Here is a 19749-nt window from a genome sequence, read left to right as displayed (position 1 = left end):
TTCTATGAAAAGGAATTCAATATCTATCTCATGTTTGTTAGAACAAAAATATAAAGTCTCTTTTGAAGATAGTGAAGCGTTCATTATTTCAAAAGGTATTAAAATATATTCTGAAAAACTAGAAAATAACTTATATGTATTAAAATCAACTGAGGTAAAGGTTATTTTGAATATAAATATATTTAAAACAACTGAAACACAAAACAAGAAACGTAAAATTTCTCATAATTCCTATCTTTGGCACTGAAGACTAAGCAACATAAATCTCGATAGGATTTGGAGATTGGTTGATAGTGGACTTCTAAATGAGTTAGAAGACAACTCTTTACACCCATGTGAATCATGTCTTGAGGGTAAAATGATCAAAAGATCTTTTACGGGAAAAGGTCTTACAGACAAAGAGCTTATACATTCAGACCTCTGTGGTTCAATAAATGTTAAAGCATGAGGAGGATATGCATATTTCATTAGCTTTATTGATGATTATTATAGATATTGGTATATTTACCTAATATATCATAAGTCCGAAATCCTTGAAAAGATCAAGGAATATAAGGTAGAGGTTGAGAATCAATTAGGTAAAAATATTATAACACTTCGATCAGATCGAGGTGGTAAGTATGTGGACTTAAAATTCCAAGACTATTTGATAGAACACGAAATTTAGTCTCAACTCACAGCACCTGGTATACCTCAACAAAATAGTGTAACAAAAAGGAGAAATAGAACCTAGTTGGACATGTTTTGTTCGATGATAAGTTATGCTTAGTTGCCTAAATCTTTTTAGGGACATACAGTAGAGACTGTTGTGTACATTTTAAACACGGTTGCCCTGAAAAGTGTTTCATAAGCACCTTATAAGTTATGGAGGGGGCGTAAAGGTAGTTTATGTCATTTTAGAATTTGGGGATCTCCAGTACCTGTACTGGTGCAAAACCTAAAGAAATGGGAATGTTGTTCAAAAGTATGCCTATTTGTAGGATACCCTAAAGAGACAAAAGTATTGGGAATGTCCTATTTGTAAATTTTGTGTTAAATATTCTATTTATTTATTTTATCACTAAAATATTATTGAGTATCTTATTTCAATAAAGTTGTTGATTTTCCATTCTATTATGAAAATTCAATAACATATCTATGGCTATACTATGAATACTTTAACTTTATGTGGTGACATAAGCCTAAATGTTCTATAAGTATATATGGGTATCTCATCCTGGTACCACTATTGGATGCGGTCCATTTTGTATAGGTAATTCAAATGATGTGATCCATAGATCATTCATGTAGAGACATGTGAGTGGGGGCATCCTACGCAATGAGTTTGCATATAGACTGGATATCAAAATAGTCTTTTTTCTTTATAACGATTGTTTACTGTTAAAACTGACTATTTAATTTTAAAGTAACTTAGGATAACTCAATCTTAATCTTGAGCTAGATATGAACTCCTATTTCTTCGGGATTATCCTTTGATCTGCATGGGTGAGGGTAGTCCAACAACACTACTCAACAAGCCTTCCATTTTGGAGAAAAGACCGGATGGATAGCTGGGGACATAGTCCTGCAAGATGGAATTCACTCCTACCCATTTTAGGGATGTTCTCTTAAGTGCTAATTTCAGGTCTTGAATAATCAGAGCCCCGCCTTCTCATGATAGAGAGGGACATGATTCATAAGTGGTATTATGAATTAAATTGTTCATTAGAAGTTCAGTGAGAACTTAAGGAACAAGATGTATTCACAGGGGTAAAATGGTAATTTTGACCCAACTGTAATTACGAATGACCTATGAAGGATCAACTTACTTATTATGGTTTACATGGACATAAATATATCTACAGTGAGGAAAGTACAACTATCAAACAATAGTGGTGTGTCTTGGTAGTTAACAAATAGTAATTAATTTGATTAAAGAGTTTAACGAATTAATTATATATCGTTGGAGCTCATGATTTGTAGGTCCATTAGGTCCCTCTACTAGCTCATAAATTGGAATAGCAAATTGAGTATTGAATTGGATGAACTTTGGAATTAAGGTTATAAATTTGAAATGTTCAAATTCAGTTATTAGGGTTTTCGATTGGTTGTGTTTGATAAAATTAAAACTATTTAATTTAGTTGAAATTAAACGAAATTGGAGAACCAATTAATATTTAAATTATGATTTAAATATGAAATTGAGTCATATTGGTGGAATTGGTATTTTATTAACTTAATATTAAGATATTAAATTATTTTTTCTTTTAATTAAAATGTTTAATTAAAAACAAAATTAGTTTTATTTAAATTAATTGTTTTGAATTAATTTTATAAAAAGTAATTTTTAAATAGAATAGATTTAAAAATAATTTTATTTTAAAATTGTTTTTTTTCATGTTAGTGGATTTTTCCAATTTTTGAAAAATCCACTAACCAAACCTATGGTGGTTTATCATCTAACTGAAAAGAATCTGTAAAATTGAAGTGTAGTTCGATTTTTACAAGGAAAACATCCATATAGTTGTCAGTTGGATACTTTATTCAGGGGACACTATCGGATGCGGCCCACTTTATAGATGTTAAAATTTTTGTAAAGTGCTACAAATGAAGTAATCCTAATTCGCTCATGTGGAAACATGCGAGTGGGGTGTTCTATGCAAAGAGTTTGTATTAAATCAGACTAAGAAATTAGTCAATCTTACTTTATAATGTTGTTTATTGTTTAAGACTGACTATTATAAAGCGATGACCTAGGTAACTTGACCTTAATGTTGAGATAACTATCAACTCCTATTTATTCGGGGTTATCCTTAGATTTGCATAGGTGAGGGTTGGCTCAACAGAGTCGGACTCAAAAAGTCTTCCATTTTAGGGGTAAGACCGAGTAGATAGCTAGAGACATAGGGTACAAGATGGAATTCACTCCTACCTGCTTTTAGGGATAGTAAAGAGCTTGTTCCCTTAAATATTGACTCCGAGTCTTGAACAAAGGGCATCACCCTCTCATTGGCCTGAGAAGGACTCGGTTTAGTGATTGGATCACAAACCAAGTTTTCATTAGAGGATAAGTGGAACTTAAGGAACAAGATGTAATCTCAGGAGTAAAACAACTTTTGACCCAGCCGTTATTATGAACAACTTGTTAAGGGTCCACTTACTGATTATGGTTATATTGAGTGAACATAAATATATCTACAGTGAGAAGAGTGCAACTATTAGGCCTTAGTAGAGTGATCCGGAAGTTAACGAAAGTTGGTTAATTCAGTTAAAGAGTTTAGACGATTAATCTCGGATTGTTGGAGCCGATGATCTGTAGGTCCATTAGGTCCCCATACTAACTCACAAATGGATTAAACTTTAGAATAGCGTGATGAGAGAATTTGAAACGTTCAAATTCAAATTGAGGGAATCGGTAATTATATATAATATAATTACACATTTAATTATGAAATTAAAAAAATTGAAAACTCGGATAATATTTAAATATGATTTAAATATTAAAATTACATGAATGGAGATTCATGTTTGTGGAATTAGTGGTGTAAATAATTTAATATTGGATATTAAATTATTTTTAATTAATTAAATTTTTTAATTAATTATTTTAATTAATTTTATTTAAAATTATTTTTTTGAATTAATTTTATTTAAAATTAGAAATTTGAGTTTTAGAAAATTCAAAATATTAAATTCAATTTTAGATTTAATTTAAAGTTTATGAAAATTGAAGAAAATTGAATTTAAAAACGAGAAATTTGGAAAAACCCAATTTAATAGGTTTCTCCATCTTTTGACACTAACAATTTGATTTTAAATCCTTTCACTTCATTTTGATTTGGTGTCAAATTGCTAGGCATTTAGATTGGGGAGAGAGAAGAGGCAAACAAAAGTTCGTTTAGCTGAGATCTGGTTGAATAAGATGTTCTTCAACTTCAGCTTAAAAAAAACCAGCCATTTTCCTTCAAGATTTCTCAAATTAGAACTCATTTTGGATCCCACAATCCAATCTTAGGTCCAAGAGAATAGTAAGGGAAGATCCATTGGCGGTTCACAAGCTTTTGGAGTCAAGATTGAAGCTGATTTCGTAAATTAAAGGAGTTCTGCAAAGGTATATCAGAAACCCTCTTCTCTATTCTTTTAAACATTCTTTCTTAATTGCTAAAATTAATGAATGAAAGTGCTTAATGATTATGTTTGCTTCCACTTATTGCTTGATAACTCTAACAATTGTTAACAACACATGATTTAAGCACTAAGTTCGTGTTAATTTTATCTTGGTGGGTGAATTTCATTAGTTGTATGAAAATGGTGGCTGATATGAATATTTTTAGTTTTGGCTTTTAAATTCTCTTCAATTAAGTGTTAATTGTTGTAATTGGCTATTTTTTTATGGGCCTTAATATGTGATTAAGAGTCTATAAATTTGTTAGAGTCAATAGAGTTGTAATTGAAGAAAGAAGCTAGTCAGATCAGATCTAGAATATTGAGTTTCAAGCTACTGTCAGGCAGCATTGCAATGCTTCCCTTAGAGCGTTTCAACGCTGCTCCTCATTTAGCCTAGAAAATTAAGAACAACTCGAAGCGTTCAAACTCTTTGCTCGATCCTCTCTAGTAACGCGCGTGTGCAGCTCAGAAGGTTTGAGGGTGAATTGTGAATGTATGTTATAATTAAATAAATCTTGTATGCGCATATAATATGCCATGTAAATTTAAAATCCCTCCATAGGAAGCATGTAGCATGCATTAGAAATATGTTATAAAGAGTTATAATATATAGTATGCATGTTTAAGGTTTCAAGTATTTAATATAAAGTGTTATATTAAATCCCGAAATGCTTGATGAATGTTATGGATGATCAACATGTCTATTGTTTTATAATTGTTATAAAAATCAGATTAGACATTTAAAATCTATAACAAAGATAAGAAGCATTCTTCATAGGTCAAGAAATAACAACTTGTTTTAATAGTTAAAATAGGTTGTTATCTTGAAAAATTTGGTTATAAACTCAATTGGTCTATAATTCTGTCTAAGGCTGGAGGTATTTAAGTTGACAGTTTAAAGAACAACTCTAACCTGAGGATTATAATCAAATAATTGAGCGTTGTTAACCCAATTTTATGAGCATGCATGAAGATGTGAGGTTTTAAAACTAGTTCATCAACTAGACATCGTAGGATAAAATCCAAATATAAATGTTATACTTGGATGATCACCTAGACTTAAGTTGTTTATTAGCCGGAATAAACCAAAGTAATTTTTTTTTTCCCAAAAACAAATAGAACACTTAAGTGGGAGATTAATAACATATAAGATATGTTGTTCTTAGCTCTCACGTCCATAAGAGTTCACACCGTGAAATTCATGCTCGACTTCGTGTCACCAATAGGAGTGCCCTCCATTCGGAAAGTGTTTGCATGTGTCAATAGTAAGGTGAATATGGGAAGTAGTTTATAGTAAGTGGGGTGAAGGATGTGTGTTAACGTGTCTTGCAGTCTCTTCCATTAATTTGGATCGTTAGATTCCTATGTTGCACCTGCTTGTCGACTTTATGCGACCTACGATAGTCGTTTTACCATGGCTATCCTGTCGGAGGGTTGTAACATGGGATTCGAAACAATTCAAACTTCAAAAATGGATAGGATTTCTTAGGTTGATTCCAAATATTGACTCTCCAATTCGTAGCATCGTTGGGGGCCAACCTCTGAGGACTGAAAATGGAGGGTTACACTAACGAAAATTACTAAGTGTTAGTAAGTTCTTGACTGAAAATGATAACTAAAATGACTATAGGAATATGAGTGAAGGAGTATTTGACTGCCCCTTGGTAGCATCTATTCTGACTCACTAAAGTATCATTGCAAATAAAATAATGAAATTTGGGTACATTATTACTTTACTAAAACATGATTGGATTTAAAAGAAATTCACTAATAGAATTTTTTTATACTTTCAGAGATGGCTAGCTCATTAATAAAGTTACTGGCTTCTGAGAAACTTAATAGGGACAATTACGCTACATGGAAATCAAACCTGTATATAATATGGTAATAGATGATCTAAGTTCTTTTTAACTAAGGAATGTCCTTAAAACCTCGGCTCAAACGCAAATCGGACTAGTCGAGAAGTATATGAAAAGTGGACAAGGGCAAATGAAAAAGCCCAAGCCTATATTCTTGCCAGCTCTGGTGTTTTGGCTGAGAAACACGATCGCATGCATACTGCAAAAGAAATTATGGAAGCTCTGTGGGGGATGTTTGGATAGTTGTCCTTCCCCCTTAGATATGATGCGATCAAGTATGATTCTAACTGTCGTATGAAAGAAGAAGCCTCCGTTAGAGAACATGTCTTAGACACGATGATCCATTTCAATGTGGCAGAAGTAAACAGAGTTATCATAGACTAGAAAAGTCAAGTCAGTTTTATTCTAGAGTCTCGTTTGAAGAGCTTTTCACAGTTTTGCACAAACGCGATGATGAACAAGATAGAATATAGCTTGAGCACTCTTCCTAATGAGCTATAGACTTATCAGTCCCTCTTCAAAACTAAGGGACAGGAAACAGAGGTAAATGTTACCACTGCAAATAAAAGAGAACCGTCCTCTAAGGTAATGTATGATTCTTCTTTTTCTAAGAACAAAAGTGTTCAGATGAAATAGAGTAAAGGAAAAAGGAAGACTCTTACTGACCATAAAGGCAAGGCTAAAGTTGCAGAACAAGGAAAATGTTTCTATAGCAACGAAGACGGGCACTGGAAGAGAAACTGCCTAAAGTACCTTGCGAAAAAAGAAAGCGGAAAAAGAAAAACAAAGAAATTAGTTTCCAAAGAATGCTTGTAGAAGAAGAGATAACTCTCAGGGTTGTGAACAAGGGAGACTATCTCAGAAAAATCAGTGGAAGTTCCAGAAGTTGTGTTCAGAAGATAGATACATTATATTAGATAATGTACTTCTTGTTAATGTGATGAAAAGTCTTGTATCTATCTTTTGTAAGAACATTTGTAGAAAAGTATCTTTTGATACAAATGAAGTGTTCATTAGCAAAGGAATCATTTTTTATGTTCTACTATAAAACAACTTCTATGGTAAAACAGACCAAAGCAAAAGCTATTTCGAATATTCAGATATTTAAAACAGCTAAAAAGCAAAAGGCACAAGGTTTCTTCAAGTACATATCTTTGGCAATTAAGATTTGGTAACATAAATCTTAATATGGTTGAGAATGGTTAAAGGTGGTCATTTAAATCAGTTAGAAGACAACCTTTTAACATCATATGAGTCTTTATCTTAAAGATAAGATAACCAAAAGATCTTGTACAAAAAATGGTCTTAGAATCAAAGAACCCTTAGAATTTGCACATTCAGACGAATATGATCTTATGAATGTCAAGGCACGAGAAGAGTATCAAAATTTCATCGGTTTTATTGATGATTATTCAGAGTATGGTTATATATACCTAACTTTATCATGAGTCTAAAACATTTGAAAAATTCAAGGTGTATGAAAACTTGTTAGGTAAAGCAATTAAGACATTTCGATCAGATTGAGGTAGAGAGTACATAAAATCTGGGATTTCCAGAACTATTTGATAAAACATGGAATCTAGTCACAACTCTCTTGGGAAAAAAATAAGACTCCTGTTAGACATAGTTCGGTTTAAAGATGAGTTATGCGCAATTGCCTAAATTGTTTGGGGAATATATAGTAGCGACTATTTTGAACATCATTCCATTAAAGGTTTTTTCTAAAACTCCATATGAGATGTAGAGAGGTCGTAAAAAATTGTTTATGACAAGTAAAGGATGTTTACATATTTCATAATTTGGAAAAAACCGACATATGTGTTGGTGTCGAACCCTAAGGAATTGGAACATTGTTCAAAACAGTATGCCTATTTGTAGGCTACTCAAAAACGGTCTTCAACCCAAAAGAAAATCAAATATTCATATCGACAAATGTTACTTTACTTGAAGAAGTATACATGAGAGATCATAAATTATTGTATCAAGTTTCCATAGTAGTTATAGAAAATCAACAAGAGTTATTGATTAAGCTGACCCTAAAACAAAAGTTATTAAGACTGATCATATGCATTTTTTTTCAAAGAGTTAAGTGCCTCGATGTAGTGGGAGGGTTGTGTGACAGCCTAGCTATAACATGGGTTTAGTAGAAACTCCAGTCACCAATACTTGGTAATGACATCGAGAATAAAAAAGTTGAGGGTATAAGATGCATTCCCTATTTGTTAATTAATTAAAAGTATACTGTATATTGATGTACTTATAGGGTCCTCTCAACTAAAGTGTATGAGGGTCACAAAGCGAATCTAGGACTACGAGTTGTATAATCTAGGACAAGTGAGAGAAAAACCCATAGGTATATGATATCCAAGGTATATGATATCTGGTAAAGACAAATTATAGGTATCTGATGCTCTAGTTTATTATAGTTCTCTTTAAAAACTAAAAAACTCAACATTACGTGTACAAATGTATATAACCACTGGAGATTTAGTCCAAGTCTGAGTTTGTTGGGTTTTATGTCCTAAAACTCGTTTTTTGTAAACAATAAACTTATTCTGTGGATCAATAAAGTTGTTATTAAATGTATGAATTGCTCATTTCATTTTAGAAATAACCTTAATCTAATAAACTAAGATTCATGGCTATTACATGAGTACTTGAACTTTACGTGAAGACATAAGAGTGGATCAAATTCAAGTAAATAGCATAAATGGTCTATCATATACGAATAAAGGCTGGGTACCTTATTCTGGGGATATTATCGAATGCACCCACTTTGTAGATATTATAATTGTTGTAAAGTGCTAAAAACGAAGTGATCCTAATTCGTTCATGTGGAAACATGTGAGTGAGGTGTCCTATACAAAGAGTTTGTATAAGATCAGACTAAGAAATTAGTCACTCTTACTTTATTTACTATTTAAGACTGACTATTTCAAAGCGATGACCTAGGTATTGACCTTAATCTTGAGCTAACTATTAACTTCAATTTATTCGTGATTATCCTTAGATTTGCATGGGTGAGGGTTGGCTCAACAGTGCCGGCTCAATAAGCCTCCCATTTTAGGGATAAGACCGGGTAGATAGCTGAAGATATAGGATGCATGATGAAATTCCCTCCTACTCATTGTTAGGGATAGTAGAGAGGTTGTTCACTTAAGTGGTGACTCCATGAACAAGGAGGCCCACCTTCTTATTGGCTTGGGGGGGACTCAGTTTAGTGATTGAATCACAAACCAATTGTTCATTAGAGGATTAGTGGAACTTAAGGAGCAAGATGTAATCTCGGGGGTAAAACAACTTTTGACCCAACCGTTATTACGAACAACCTGTGAAGGTTCGATTTTCTGATTATTGTTATATCGAGTGGATAGAAATATATCTACAGTGAGAGGAGTGCAACTACTGGGCTTTAGTGGAGTGACCACGAATGTTGGTTAATTATGTTAAAGAGTTTAGCCGGTTAATCTCGGATTGTTAGAGCCCATGATCTGTAGGTCCATTAGGTCCCCCTACTAGCTCATAAATGGATTAAATCTTAGAATAGCGTGATGAAAGAATTTGAAACATTCAAATTCAAATTGAAGGAATCAGTAATTATAAACGATATAGTTACACGTTAATTATGAAATTAAACAATATTGAAGAATCGGATAATATTTAAATATGATTTAAATACTAAAATTACATGAATGGGGATTCATCTTTGTGGAATTAGTGGTGTAAATAATTTAATATTGAATATTAAATTATTTTTAATTTTGTTTAATTAATTATTTAAATTAATTTTATTTAAAATTAATTATTTGAATTAATTTTATTTAAGATTAGAAATTTGAGTTTTGGAAAATTGAAATATTAAATTCAATTTTAGATTTAATTTAAATTTTATGAAAATGTAAGAAAATTGAATTTAAAAATGAAAATTTTGGAAAACCCCAATTTAGTGGATTTCTCCATCTTTTCACATTCACCATTCCATTTTAAATCCACTCACTTCATGTGGATTTGGTTCAATTTTCTGTGCATTTTGATTGCACTAATTAAGCTGAAGAAACGCAGTTGATTTGGAAGAGAGAAAAGTAATGGAAAACATAGTTTTGCTAAGATTTGGTTGAAGAAGATGTTGTTCAACTTCAGCTAAAAAAACCAGTCCTTTCCTCAAGTCTCCTCAAATTAGAACTCATTTTAGATCCCACAATCCAATCTTAGGTCCAAGAGAATAGTAAGGAAGATCCATTGGTGGTCACAAGCTATTCTTTTGAACATGCTTTCTTAATTGCTAAAACTGATGAATTAAAGTGCTTAATGATTCTATTTGCTTCCGCTTATTGCTTGCTAACTCTATCATAATCCACACCAAATACTGTTATAAACCACAAACTATAATAACCACTGACTATAATAACTAAATCAGTGTCCCAAACGCTCGTTAAAAACTTATTTTTCGTTTATTTTCTTCAAAATCCAATAAATTTCAAATTATGAAAAAATCACAAAAATAATAATAATAATAATAAAATAAAATACCAGGCAAATTTAGAAATCTACTGACTCATTAAATAGAACTTGTAAGAAACAAGGGGGTCTTTCTTCCTATCTCAAGTCACCCAATATTTTGAATCTCAAACATTAGTTTTGTTCTTCTCCTATTAAAAAAAAAAAAAGACAGATCAAGAATGGTACCTGACATAGAATTCATATTTTTAAGAACAAATCCAAAAAGTAGTTCAACTAACACAAGTAAACCCTCTTGATCACAAAGAGATTTTCCTTCTTCTACTCTGATATGGATTGTTCTTTCTTTGAGTTGAATGGAATCAGCTTTGAGTCATTTGTGTTGAAATATTTGTCATTTTTAAACTTTATTTGTGGCATTTAGTGTGACTTTTGAGTTTTGTAACTTTTAGTTTTTTGTAACTAATAGTGATTTATGAGTTATAGAAGTTATGTGAGTTATGAGCATTTGATGAAATTTTTAAGTTATAGGAGTTATGTGAGTTATGAGACTTTTGTAACCATTGGCATTCCTATGGTTATGTTTGTAAGCCTATATTAAGGCATGCTTAGTTGAATGGAAAATATATCTCTCATTTTTCATATTTGTCCTCCACGTTTTTTTCCTAACATAGTGGTATCAGAGTTAGTAGAAAATATTGAGAGAAAAATGGCCAACGGTGGGATAGGTTCACTTCAACTACCAATGCTTACCAAGCTCAACTATGACAATTGGAGCATCAAGATAAAAGCGTTACTAGGAGCACAAGACGTGTGGGAGATCGTGGAGAACGGTTTCCAAGAGGCAGAAGCTGGAGCCAATCAAGCGCAAAGAGATGCGTTAAAGGAGACAAGAAAGAAGGATAAGAAGGCCCATTATATCTTGTCTCACTCGTTGGACGAAGATACGTTTGAGACCATCGCCAATGCGGAGTCGTCAAAGACGGCATGGGACAAGCTCCAATCGACTCATAGAGGAGCCGATCGTGTGAAAAAGGTACGATTGCAAACCTTACGTGGTGAGTTTGAATCTTTACAAATGAAGGAGACGGAGGTGATAGCAGAATATTACACAAAAGTAATGGCTGTCGTCAACCAATTGAGATGGAATGGTGAAGAAATCATCGATGTTCGTGTCATGGAGAAGGTTCTACGAAGCCTAAATACAAAGTTCGAGATTATCGCCACGACGATCGAGGAGACACAGGATCTCGAGAACATGACAATTGAACAATTTATAGGCTCGTTACAAGCCTATGAGGAGAAAAAGAAAAGGAGGATGGAGCAAACAGAGACCGTTGAACAACTTCTCCAACTCAAAATCAAGGAGGAGAATAGTTGTGGATGTGGAAGAGGCCGTGGTGGAAGAGGTGAAGCCAACACCGATGTTTCTCAAAACTCGTCTGAATCTTCAAGAGGAAGAGGAGGTCGAGGTCGTGGAAGACGTGGTGGAAGGACCTGGAAGAGATAAATCTCAGGTAAAATGTTATAATTATAACAAATATGGACATTATGCGAATGAGTATTACTCATCTCAAACATAATCGATTGATCGAAAGCATCATGACTGATCAACCACTAGCACATCAAAAGCCCATCAAGGGCAATCCAATTATGCAGAGGAGAATGGAACCTTATTTATGGTTTCAAAGGGAGAAGAAGAGAGTCAAGATAGTATGTGGTATCTTGACATAGGAGCCTCGAATCATATGTGTGGAAAATGCGAGATGTTTGTAGAGTTGAACGAGATGGAGAAAGGTAATATTGCCTTTGGAGACAATTCTTTGGCCGCCATAAAAGGAATAGGTATAATTCTCATTCGGTTAAAAAAGGGAGAAAATCAATATATCACAAATGTTTATTACATTCACAATATTAAAAATAATATATTGAGTGTAGAACAATTGTTAGAGAAAGGTTTTGAAGTTCAAATGAGAAACAATTATTTGTATTTGAGGGATAATCATGAGAGACTTATTGCTAAAGTCTCCATGACCAAAAACCGAATGTTTCCTTTGAATATATGTAATGATGTTCCAAAATGCTTGAAGAAGTGTTATGAAGATCTCTCTTGGCTATGGCATCTACGGTTCGGGAACCTCAACTTTGGAAGTCTAGAAGATTTTTCGAAGAAGAAGATGGTATGAGGTTTACCACACATTCAAAAGCCAAACCAAGTGTGTGAAGGATGTTTGCTTGGCAAACATCATCGAAGTAGTTTTCCGAAGGAGTCTATGACAATAGCAAAGAAGCCTTTAGAACTCATCCATGCCGATGTGTATGGAATGACCAAACTAGAGTCTCATGGTAAAAGTAAATATTTCCTTCTCTTTATTGATGATTTTTCTAGAAAAACATGGGTGTACTTTTTGAAGGAAAAATCAGAAGTATTTGAAATCTTCAAGAGATTTAAGGCACGTGTGGAGAATGAAAGCAACCTTAAAATCAAGGCCATGAAAACCGATCGAGGTAGTGAATTCACATCAAATGAGTTCAAACAATTTTGTGATGAAAAAGGCATCTGACGTCCGTTAACAGTTCCAAGGACACTGCAACAAAATTGTGTGGTGGAGAGAAAGAATCAGACAATCTTGAACATGGCAAGAAGCATGCTAAAGGCAAAGAAGATGCCGAGGGAATTTTGGGCGGAGGTTGTAGCTTGTGCAGTTTATTTGACAAATCGAGCACCAACCAAAAGTGTGCTTGACAAGACGCCTCAAGAAGCATGGAACGGAAGAAAGCCCGGGATTGGTCGCTTCAAGGTGTTTGGGAGTATTGCATATGCTCATGTGTCAAAAGAAAAAAGGACCAAGCTCGATGATCGAAGCGAGAAACTCATCTTCATCGGCTATGATGCAAGTTCAAAGGGTTATCGTCTTTACAATCCTTTGAATGGTAAAGTAATTATTAGTCGTGATGTTGTTTTTGATGAGGAAGCCTCTTAGGATTGGAATATACAAGAGGAGGACTATGATTTCCTATCATATTTTGAAGAAGACGATGAAAATGAGCCGACCAGGGATGAAATGGGTGATGGTTTGCCCATTCCAGTGCCACCTCATTCAACCGATCCATCATCATCTAAAGGTTCATCCAGCAATTCGGAGAACGAAATTGGCCCAAGAGGAACTCAAAGTCTACGAGAACTTAATGAGGTAAATGAAAATCAAAATGACATAATTCTCTATTGTCTTTTTGGTGATAGTGAGCCCATTAGTTTCCAAGAAGCCATTGCAAGCAAGAAATGGAAGGATGTAATGGATGAAGAAATTCAAGCGATAGAGAAAAATGACACATGGAAGTTGACCAAGCTTCCAAAAGGGCACAAACCGATCGGAGTGAAGTGAGTATACAAGACAAAGAGAAAAGTCAATGGCGATGTTGAGAGGCACAAGGCGAGACTAGTGGTGAACGGGTATAGCCAACGACATGGCATCAACTATGATGAGGTATTTGCCCCTGTTGTTCGCCTTGAAACTATTCGTTTGATTATTACTTTGGCAGCCCATGATCATTGGAAGATACATCAAATGGATGTCAAATCGGCATTCTTGAATGGAATTCTTGAGGAAGAGGTCTATGTGGAACAACCATTGGGTTATGAAGTCAAGGGTGAAGAAGATAAAGTGCTTCGATTGAAGAAGGCACTTTATGGTTTAAAGCAAGCACCAAGAGCATGGAATTCAAAGATTGACAAGTACTTTCAAGAGAAGAAGTATATGAAGTGTCCTTATGAGCATGCCCTCTACATCAAAATGCAAGGTGAAAGCATACTAATCATTTGTTTATATGTTGATGATTTAGTATTTACTGGAAACAATCCTAGCATGTTTGATGAATTCAAAAGAGAGATGGCAAAGGAGTTTGAAATGATGGGCATTGGTCTCATGAGTTACTATCTTGGGATCGAGATCAAACAAGATGAAGATGGGATTTTTATATCCCAAGAGGGCTATGCTAAAGAAGTGCTCAAGAAGTTCAATATGAATGATGCTAATCTAGTTGGAACACCGATGGAATGTGGAGTCAAAATTACCAAGCAAGATGGAGGAGAGAAGGTAAATTCTACATATTTCAAAAGCTTGGTTGGAAGTTTGAGATACTTGACATGTACAAGATCAGATATTCCTTATTCGGTTGGAATTATTAGTCGATTTATGGAGGAACCAATAGCAGCACATTACAAAATGGCAAAAAGGATACTTCGCTACATCAAGGGATGATTGGGTATGGTCTTTCCTATATCTCTTCTAGCAATTTTGATATTGTTAGTTATTGTGATAGTGATTGGAGTAGTGATTTGGATGATCGAAAGAGCACTACGGGGTTTGTGTTTTTTATTGGTGAAACGGCGTTCACATGGATGTCAAAAAAGCAACCTATAGTCACATTATCAACATGCGAGGCAGAGTACGTCGCAGCAACTTCATGTGTATGTCATGCAATTTGGCTAAGAAACTTAGTGAAGTAGCTGAAGTTTCAAATGGAAGGTCCAATCTTTTGGAGTCAAGATTGAAGTTGATTTCGTGGATTAAAGGAGTTATACAAAGGTATATCAGAAACCATCTTCTTTATTCTTTTGAACATGCTTTCTTAATTGCTAAAACTGATGAATTAGAGTGTTAATGATTCTATTTGCTTCCACTTATTGCTTGCTAACTCTATCATAATCCACACCCAATACTGTTATAAACCACAAACTATAATAACCACTGACTATAATAACTAAATCAGCGTCCTCAACGCTCATTAAAAACTTATTTTTCGTTTATTTTCTTCAAAATCCAATAAATTTCAAATTATGGAAAAATCACAAAAATAATAATAATAAAATAAAATACCAGGCAAATTTAGAAATCTACCGACTCATTAAATAGAACTTGTAAGAAACAAGGGGGTCTTTCTTCCTGTCTCAAGTCATCCAATATTTTGAATCTCAAACATAAGTTTGGTTCATCTCCTATTAAAGTAAAAAGACAGAAGAATGGTACCTGACATAGAATTCATATTTTTAAGAACAAATCCAAAAAGTAGTTCAACTAACACAAGTAAACCCTCTTGATCACAAAGAGATTTTCCTTCTACTCTGATATGGATTGTTCTTTCTTTGAGTTGAATGAAATCAGCCTTGAGTCATTTGGACCTACATTCACTCAAATTGGAGAAAGAGTTTATAAATACACAAATAATAAGTCCTCATGATTCATTATATATACTATGTTTTGTTTCTTATAAAAAGTAGAGTACTAATTTACAAGAAAAAAAGAGTTTAAACTAATTGAACTCACTGTTTAGTTGCTGTGCTGTCTCATTTCTGTTCTTATTTCAGTCAATTCTCTATCCCTGCTGAGACTGCGCTTTATGAGAGAATTAATTTTGATCAACTTCCTTGTGTTGAAGCATTCCCGTAACTTTTGTGCAATGTTTGGGATTTTGGACAAAACAAGCAAAACAATATAACCACCAGCTATATGAACTAAATCAAAAGATGACCACCGAAAAGGAATCAGCAATATATAGCATGTAACAAGAGGGACACCCAAATGCAAAGTGTAGTTAATGTCAGAAGGAAGATGAAGAAAAATTTCCATCATTGATGAAAAAAAGGCCATAGTGTTAGACGCCTTGAAAAGTTGGTATGAATCAATTCTCAAATTTATGGCCTCAAACTCGAATTTTAAAGGCGAAATTTCGTTGTCTTTGTCTGATAGAGATAAGAGAACTTGATAGGTTGCAGTTGCAATGAGCACAGAAACTACTAATATAGCATTTCGATTCTCTTTAGATGTGTGTAGAATCTCACGATTGTTTAAACCAAAAAATGCCTTTACTAATGACCATAGCTTTGCGAGTATGGGTTGTTTTAGAATGTGGTTACCATCCAGCTTCTCTCTTAACTCCTTGTCTCTCAAAAATTCACCTCGTCTTAATATGTCCATTGCCGTCAAGCCTTCTAAATTCTTAGATTTGATATCTACTTTGTAGCTCAGAAGAAGCTTCACCATCTACACAAACAACAATAATTATTATAAAGGGTTGTTTTCAAATAAAGAAAAACGAGTCAACTTATTTGTAAATATAGTAAAATATCATTGTCAATTAGCGACAGACCAAATAGACTTTTATCTCTGAGAGATAGAAATCTATTGCGGTCTATCACTCAATGATAGCATGTGACATTTTGTTATACTTGAAAACATTTTGAGGAGTTTTATCATTTAAAACAATTATCCTATTGTAAAATATAAGAATGTTATTAAACGTTTAGTTTCTTTTTAAGTCTCCAATGATCACGTCCAACATGAAAAATGTCTAGTAAAAATTGGGATGTTTTCAAAATTAGAAAATTGGGTTAATTATTTACAAATATAGCAAAATATATATCACTATTTATCAGAGATAGATCATGATAGACTGCGATAGAATCTATCCGTGTCTGATAGATGTATATTGCGGTCTATCGCCCTATTCAAGATGTCTATCGCAGTCTATCGCTGTCTACTATTTAAAACAATTTTTTCATAAACATTTAAATCTTTAATTTTTGGAATAATAATAATGATAAGAAAATCGACAATAATTAGAAGAATACTAATTAATTATTGTGATTCATAAAATGATCTAAAGAACAAGTTAACCATTGCTTCTTCTTATTACTGAAATAAAAAAGAGTTATTTAGATCTTGTTTGATAATGATTTCGTTTCGAAAAATATTTGTTTTCTTTTCAAAATTTTGATAGGATTTTAAAAAGATCAATAAAGTGAGGTTACAAAATAAAGAAAAACTTATAGGAAAACAAGAAGCGTTTATAGGCATATATTTCAGAATACAAAAACTAAAAATTATAGTTTCGTTTGGTAATCAATTGGTTATCTGTATTTTGTTTTTGAAAATTAAGTCTACAAACATTTTTCCACATCTAAATTTATTACTTTCGGTCTACAATGTTTTAAAAAACCAAACCGAATTTTCGAAACTAAAAAAACAAATTAGATTTTGAATTTGACAGAGAATTTAATTTTTGTACTTAAGAAAAAAAAAACAAACTCATGATAAGAAATGGAGAGAAAATAGGTTAGAATTTCAAAAACCAAAAGTAAAAAAGAAAATGATTATCAGTTCCATCTAAATGGCTGCTAAATGAGACTTTAGTTAACGAAGATGAGTTGTCTTAAGGAGAGCTATTTTACAAGCTCATGTTCCATAACTTCTTGATCTTCAAATCCTTGTAAGACTCACCTTAACTTTGTTTTCAAGTGTTTCAAGATTCCTGATGTTGTTTCCTTCAGTTGCTGTAAGATGCATTATGTTGTTTCCTTCAAGTGCTGCGACATGCATGATGTTGTTTCCTTCATCGTCACTCCAATTTAGTATTGAGTTCATGTTTGCTTGCTTGGTCCACTCCAATAAGATTCCCAAAGCTCCAATTTTGTCCTTTTTAACAGCAATATGAAGAGCAGATTCCTCACGATCAGTCAATCCTTTTATAGATTCTGGATATGAGATCAAAAATTTAGCCAAGAATTTATCTTTTCCTTTTGAAGCTGCAATATGCAATGGAGTTAAACCCTTTTTCCCATGCAAGGTTACAAGATCTCGATCGACGTCGGCAAGTCGAAACACGGTCTCAGTTCGGTCGTTTTTCATTGCTAGGTGAATAGGACTGTACCCCTTTGGGTTAAGCTTCTTGGCTAAGGATGGTTTCAACCTCATCATCTCCAAAGAAAAATGGACATGCCCATTTGATGCAGAGATGTGTAATGGAGAATCTACAAAGGGCACCTGTATTATTATTTTTTTTTTATGAAGGCACAAAATTAAGTCTAAACCTTTGTACTTATAAAGACACCAACCAAGAATCAAGTATATATTATAATTTTGTAATATAGATACATAAAGTTTAATTAACTAGTAGGGATATATTTAAATTTTAATATGGATTATGGTCAAAACTTGGAAATATACCTTGTCTATGCAATCTAGAACGTAAGCATCTTCTCCAATTATTGAATACAAGGATTTAATATCTCCTGAAGTTGCAGCTGCCTTCAACCTTTCATCCATTGCTTGAAATTCTAAGCTGAAAAAAAAAAAAAACTAAAAATAGTCTATACAAAATTAAATTATGTGAAGCTTTCAGCCACTTTTAAGGGTTGGAAAGTAATTTTGCCGAAAATAATTCTATAATATAATTTTCTTTCTAGAATTAATAAAACAGAGGAATACTAGAAAATGCTAATGTTGAAATCAGACCGACATTATTTCTCTTTTCTTTAAAAGGAAAAAATACTTTAAGCCCCAACCCAAAAAAAAAAAAAGAAAAAAGAAGATAACTATTAATTACACCACAAATCCAACTAAAGAAATTACAAACCGAGCTTTTCCCTAAATCTTCTAAATAGTAAGAAACAAAATGGCCAAAAAAATTTTGAAAAATCAGAAGCATAATGAGCAACATCACAACGAGGGGTTCGATTCCTAGCACGAGAACAAAAGTGAAAGAGATAATATCTAACCGTCTCACCAAATCACCGGTCTCGTCAACTACATTAATTCTACAGCTCGATAAAGTTCTAAAGAGCATTCATCAAATCTATCACCTTCTTGACATCAGATTCAATCACAAAAGAAGAGAGAAAGTTGTGATGAGACTTACCGCTGAGATATCTATGGAAATGATGTTGAAACAAATATCTGAGGAAGTTATGAGGATTGTCTGTATGGTTGATTAATGAACAAAACTTTACTTCTGATTTTCTTAAGAACGACCCAATTGAGAGACAGTGTGACCAATAATTTGAAGTTGGTCTTTGTATCAAGTCAAGATCAACTTTTAAGGCAGAGTTGTACAAGCTTAAAGTTTTGCTTTTTCTTTTTCTGTTTCTAAATAAGGACAATGCGTTAACGCCAAAAAAAAAAAAAAACAAAAAACAAAAAAAACAAAAAACCATGCTTTACATGTCAGGTTATATATATATATATATATATATATTACATTTTAAAATCATATTTTCGTTTTTCCACAGATTTAATAAGTAAATAAATTTTCAAATAAACCATAAACGGAACATTGTTATTTTTAACCTACAAAATTTGTTCTTTTTACAAAATTAAAATTATTAAAAGAAAAAAAATCAACTTTCTCTAACCTCCTACTTTTTTAGATTTTAATTAGAGGGTCGCCATCTCATCTAGTGAAAAGTCTATTTTGTTCTTCATGAAGTGTTAACTTAATTGCCTTCAAT

At 33.0% G+C, this 19749-nt stretch overlaps 2 protein-coding genes across 12 annotated transcripts; one reads left to right on the top strand and one right to left on the bottom strand.

Moving 5' to 3' along the window:
- Positions 1 to 11172: 11172 nt before the first annotated feature.
- On the top strand, positions 11173 to 11973 carry LOC150035932 (uncharacterized). Its single transcript, XM_090313517.1, has one exon. The coding sequence runs from the start codon at positions 11173 to 11175 to the stop codon at positions 11971 to 11973; it is 801 nt and encodes a 266-aa protein (XP_090169643.1).
- Positions 11974 to 15351: 3378 nt separating this feature from the next.
- LOC120077057 (ankyrin repeat-containing protein BDA1-like) lies at positions 15352 to 19460 on the bottom strand. Of its 11 annotated transcripts, none has more exons than XM_039030903.2 (6): positions 19161 to 19399; positions 18470 to 18584; positions 17744 to 18286; positions 16381 to 16507; positions 15791 to 15854; positions 15352 to 15645 (listed from the first exon to the last, which is right to left on the bottom strand). In XM_039030903.2, the coding sequence occupies exons 2-5, from the start codon at positions 18566 to 18568 to the stop codon at positions 15832 to 15834; spliced, it is 792 nt and encodes a 263-aa protein (XP_038886831.1). In that variant the 5' UTR covers positions 18569 to 18584; positions 19161 to 19399; the 3' UTR covers positions 15352 to 15645; positions 15791 to 15831. The 11 variants fall into 11 exon arrangements, with proteins under 11 accessions (XP_038886831.1, XP_090170137.1, XP_090170138.1 ...); XM_090314011.1 differs by having other exon boundaries at positions 18470 to 18601; positions 19161 to 19332; XM_090314012.1 differs by having other exon boundaries at positions 18470 to 18579; positions 19161 to 19303.
- Between the last annotated feature and the right edge of the window lie 289 nt (positions 19461 to 19749).

Source organism: Benincasa hispida, chromosome 5 (assembly GCF_027475165.1).
Source record: "Benincasa hispida cultivar pf3 chromosome 5, pf3_genome.v1.1, whole genome shotgun sequence".
Classification (NCBI taxonomy): Eukaryota; Viridiplantae; Streptophyta; class Magnoliopsida; order Cucurbitales; family Cucurbitaceae; genus Benincasa; species Benincasa hispida.
This window is presented reverse-complemented; position numbering and strand designations above follow the sequence as displayed.